Below are 5,000 nucleotides of genomic sequence, written 5' to 3'. Positions count from 1 at the left end.
CAAAGCAACTATTGAAAAAGGGTCTTCTTTACTAAATATGCAATATCATGTTTCTTTATGTACTGATTCTTACATTCATTTAAAAAAATATTTTCACATTTTACAAAAGATAGATAAAAACAGAAAATATCTACTGATAACCATGTGCGTGTGTGTGTACATGTGTGTACATGTTTGAATATTCATGTGTGTGTATATATACATAAATACTGTATGTATATACAGTGAGAGAGAGAGAGAGAGAGAGAGAGAGAGAGAGAGAGAGAGAGAGAGAGAGAGAGAGAGAGAGAGAGAGAGAGAGAGAGAGGGAGGGAGAGAGAGAGAGGAGAGAGAGGAGAGAGAGAGGAGAGAGAGGAGAGAGGGAGAGGGAGGGAGAGAGGGAGAGAGGGAGAGAAGGGAGAGGGAGGGAGGAGAGGGAGAGAGGGAGAGAGGGAGAGAGCGGAGAGGGAGAGAGCGGACGAGGGAGAGACGAACGACGAGAGAGAACGAGCGAGAGAAGCGAGCGAGAGAGAGAGAGAGAGAGAGAGAGAGAGAGAGAGAGAGAGAGAGAGAGAGAGAGAGAGAGAGAGAGAGAGAGAGAGAGAGAGAGAGAGAGAGAGAGAGAGAGACAGAGATAGAGATAGAGAGAGAGAGACAGAGAGACAGAGAGAGACAGAAAGAGAAGAGACAGAGATAGAGAGAGAGAGAGAGAGAGATGAGACAGAGATAGGCGCGAGAGAGAGAGAGACAGAGAGCGAATGAAGAGAGAGAAGAGAAGCGCGAGATAGAGAGAGAGAGAGAGCACGAGATAGAGAGAGAGAGAGAGCGCGAGATAGAGAGAGAGAGAGAGCGCGAGAGAGAGAGAGAGAGAGAGCGCGAGATAGAGAGAGAGAGAGAGCGCGAGATAGAGAGAGAGAGAGAGCGCGAGATAGAGAGAGAGAGAGAGCGCGAGATAGAGAGAGAGAGAGAGCGCGAGATAGAGAGAGAGAGAGAGAGAGCGAGATAGAGAGAGAGAGAGAGCACGAGATAGAGAGAGAGAGAGAGAGCAGCGAGATAGAGAAGAGAAGACGAGAGAGCGCGCAAGATAGAGAGAGAGAGAGCGCGAGATAGAGAGAGAGAGAGAGAGCGCGCAAGATGAGAGAGAGAGACGCGCAGAGTCTTGCGAGATAGCGCAGAGAGAGAGAGAGCGCGAGAGAGAGAGAGAGAGAGCGCACAAGATAGAGAGAGAGAGAGAGAGAGAGAGAGAGAGAGAGAGAGAGAGAGAGAGAGAGAGAGAGAGAGAGAGAGAGAGAGAGAGAGATAGAGAGAGAGATGAGAGATAGAGATAGAGATAGAGCAGAGATGAGATAGAGATGAGATAGAGATAGAGCGCAAGAGCAAAGAGAGAGAGAGAGAGCGTAGACAAGATAGAGAGAGAGAAGAGCGCAAGATAGAGAGAGAGAGAGAGAGAGCGAGATAAGAGAGAGAGAGAGAGAGAGAGAGAGAGAGAGAGGCGAAGAGAAGCGAGAGAGAGAGAGAGAGAGAGAGAGAGAGAGAGAGAGAGAGAGAGAGAGCGAGAGAGAGAGACGAGAGAGAGAGTTAAAGCGAGAGAGTTAAAGACGAGAGAGAGTTAAAGCGAGAGAGTTAAGAGAGAGAGAGAGTTAAAGAAGAGTTAAAGAGAGAGTTAAGAGAGAGAGTTAAAGAGAGAGTTAAGAGAGAGTTAAAGAGAGAGAGAGAGAGTTAGAGAGAGAGAGAGAGAGAGAGAGAGAGTTAAAAGAGATAGAGTTAAAGAGAGAGATAGAGTTAAAGAGAGAGATAGAGTTAAAGAGAGAGATAGAGTTAAAGAGAGAGATAGAGTTAAAGAGAGAGATAGAGTTAAAGAGAGAGATAGAGTTAAAGAGAGAGATAGAGTTAAAGAGAGAGATAGAGTTAAAGAGAGAGAAAGTTAAAGAGAGAGAGAGAGAGAGAGAGAGAGAGAGAGAGAGAGAGAGAGAGAGAGAGAGAGAGAGAGAGAGAGAGAGAGAGTGAGTGTGAGAGAGAATGAGTGAGTGTGAGAGAGAATGAGTGAGTGTGAGAGAGAATGAGTGAGTGTGAGAGAGAATGAGTGAGTGTGAGAGAGAGTGAGTGAGTGTGAGAGAGGGTGAGTGAGTGTGAGAGAGAGTGAGTGAGTGTGAGAGAGAGTGAGTGAGTGTGAGAGAGAGTGAGTGAGTGTGAGAGAGAGTGAGTGTGAGAGAGAGTGAGTGAGTGAGTGAGTGTGAGAGTGAGCGAGTGAGTGTGAGAGTCAGTGAGTGAGTGAGTGAGTGAGTGAGTGAGTGTGAGAGTGAATGAGAGTGTGAGAGTGAATGAGTGAGTGTGAGAGTGAATGAGTGAGTGTGAGAGTGAATGAGTGAGTGCAAAAAAGAGTCAGTGAGTGTGAGAGTGAATGAGTGAGTGTGAGAGTGAATGAGTGAGTGCAAAAAAGAGTCAGTGAGTGTGAGAGTGAGAGTGAGAGTGAGCGTGAGAGTGAGTGAATAAGTGAATGAATAAGTGAATGAATAAGTGAGTGAGTGAGTGAGTGAGTGAGTGAGTGAGTGAGTGAGTGAGTGAGTGAGTGAGTGAGTGAGTGAGTGAGTGAGTGAGTGAGTGAGTGAGTGAGTGAGTGAGTGAGTAGTGGTGGGTGAGTGTGACTGGTGCAAGGTAAGTATTTTTGTAAAAATGTTTCTCGTGTGTGTACATTTGTCTATACAATAGATCTGTTTGTGTATATGAGAATTTCTAAATATTTTACATGGCTTGTATATTGGTTGATGTAAATTATGTTGATCTTAAGTGAAGATGAATCTTGAAACTTTCATTTTAAGGTTTCCATGTTCCACTGTATAAATAATTGCATTACACTGAACACATTCATATTTTTTTCCCCATAACAAATCAAAGCACAATATGAACGAGAAAATCTAAAAAATAACTAACAGTCAACTTGAGATATGATCATTACAATGCATATCATAATTGGCTGCCTTGTAAATGCTAAGGTGTAACAATGTTAGGTTATGTAAGTAAGGTAAAGAAGGTCAGTGAATGAAAGAGCTTGATAAATAACTAATAAAATTTAAAAAGCATTGTTAAACCAACGTTCTACACAGATAAAGCTATTTAAATTAACTGATGCTCAAGTATGAATTAAGCATGTCATATGACTTGGTCAGACATTGTTTCGGTGATGGAATATGGCCAAGAGCTGCTACAGACTACACTAAGCGACGGTCACGTGGCATGGTCCAAAAGGATTAGGGGTCTGGAGACACCAGCAATGCAAGTGATGCTAGAGTGTGGCACAAGTGAGTAAGTCAGAGGACAGGTACCTGAGGGGGAGTAAGAGTGAAGTAGCGGCTGGTCAAGGTGATGGTGGTGATGGTGGTGGTGGTCGGGGGTTTGGTAGGCCAGGTGTTGTGGTGGAGGTGTTTGTTGCGGTTGTTGCTGTTGCTGCTGTTGTTGTTGCTGTTGATGCTGTTGTTGCTGAACCTGTTGCTGCTGCTGTTGATGATGCTGTGGTGGTTGTTGTGGCTGTTGCTGCTGCTGCTGCTGCTGCTGAGATGGCTGCTGCTGTTGTGGCTGCTGCTGTGACTGTTGTTGTTGTTGTTGTTGTTGTTGTTGTTGCTGCTGCTGTTGCTGCTGCTGCTGCTGCTGTTGTTGTTGCTGTTGCTGCTGCTGTTGTGGTTGTTGCTGCTGTTGCTGGCTGGGGGAAGGGGAGGCTGGTCCCCCTCCCCCACCACCCCCTGTACTCCGGGCACCTACATGGGCCCGCAGTTCGTTTCGAGTGTATTCACTGAGCATGCCATTCCCGCCTGCACAACCACCAAGGAATTATAAGGCAACCAAGAGAGAGATAAATAGCAACCAACTAGGATTCATACTGCAACCAAAAAGGATTTTATGCTAAAACCATGAACTCAATGGGTCACTATTACATACTTGTTAAAAGCCCCTTGAGCTTATGAACAAATAGCAGCAAATGTGATGTGTTACAAGTTATTACTTAATACTTAGTAATAAAAGGTTAATGAAAGAGCAAATAATGCATTTCATGAGTGAAGAGGATAATAATCATATGCACAGGATGATGTAATGATACTTTATAAAATAAGGATAAAAGGTACTGTCAAGAGTATGGTGTTAGTTCGTGTCGGATTCAGGTATGTTTTTGAGTGTTTCTGATAATCTGAGCATAAATTATATGTGAAATAGAACAAAACAGAAAAACAACAAGACAAACAAGAAGGCAAGATAGAATTTGCTATAGGTTAGTGGTGATAAAATACAGACCAATCAGGTTACAAGAGACAAAAATAGACCAATCTAGGGAAGGACACATTGGAGGCGGATATAGGGTGAGGACTGACTTCAGGTACACAGGTACACATACATATACACATACAAACATACACACTCAAACATAAACACACTCAAACATAAACAAACACACACACACACACACACACACACACACACACACACACACACACACACACACACACACACACACACACACATATACACAAGCACTCAAGGTTAGGTGCAACAGGTGCAGCAGACCTTGTAAGGAGTACCAACTTCACATCCAAAGACATAAAGGAAAGCCAAGAATAACCATAATATTCATTCTGCTAAAAAGCAGATGACTTCACTCGAACACAATGGAAGCCTATTTTTTTTCTTTTTTCTTTTTTTTTAACCAGCTGAAGCATGTATTTAGTAGGACTCCACAGCTCAGGTAGATAAACCATCTCACACACAAGCTGATTAGCCCACAAGTAGAATGTAATCAGTGACATAAGTTGTTTAATTCTTTACTTGTTTAATCAACAAGAAGCTATGTACTACTAGAACTATCTAATACTTTCAGTCACTGATTTCATTATAGTATAAGGCCAAATAAAGGCCAAACTGGCTTTAGCACACATACTATAGACCAAATACTGTAAGCGAGTTTCAGGTAAGACAAGAGTAGTCCCAATGAAGTCATAGTATTGAGAAAAATGTCTGTGTTGAACAACTGTGCT

At 43.3% G+C, this 5,000-nt stretch overlaps 1 protein-coding gene across 1 annotated transcript in view; it reads right to left on the bottom strand.

Moving 5' to 3' along the window:
* Window positions 1–5,000, bottom strand: part of LOC113808515 (nuclear receptor coactivator 2) — a gene marked incomplete in the record, with an annotated part of 157,885 nt that overhangs the window by 20,752 nt on the left and 132,133 nt on the right. Inside the window, 1 exon segment of the mRNA XM_070121901.1 lies at window positions 3,303–3,785. Within this exon segment, the coding sequence (XP_069978002.1) occupies window positions 3,303–3,785 (483 nt within the window).

This window comes from Penaeus vannamei, chromosome 5 (genome assembly GCF_042767895.1).
Source record: "Penaeus vannamei isolate JL-2024 chromosome 5, ASM4276789v1, whole genome shotgun sequence".
Classification (NCBI taxonomy): Eukaryota; Metazoa; Arthropoda; class Malacostraca; order Decapoda; family Penaeidae; genus Penaeus; species Penaeus vannamei.
The sequence above is the reverse complement of the archived record's forward strand: the minus strand, read 5'-3'. Positions and strand labels throughout refer to the sequence as shown.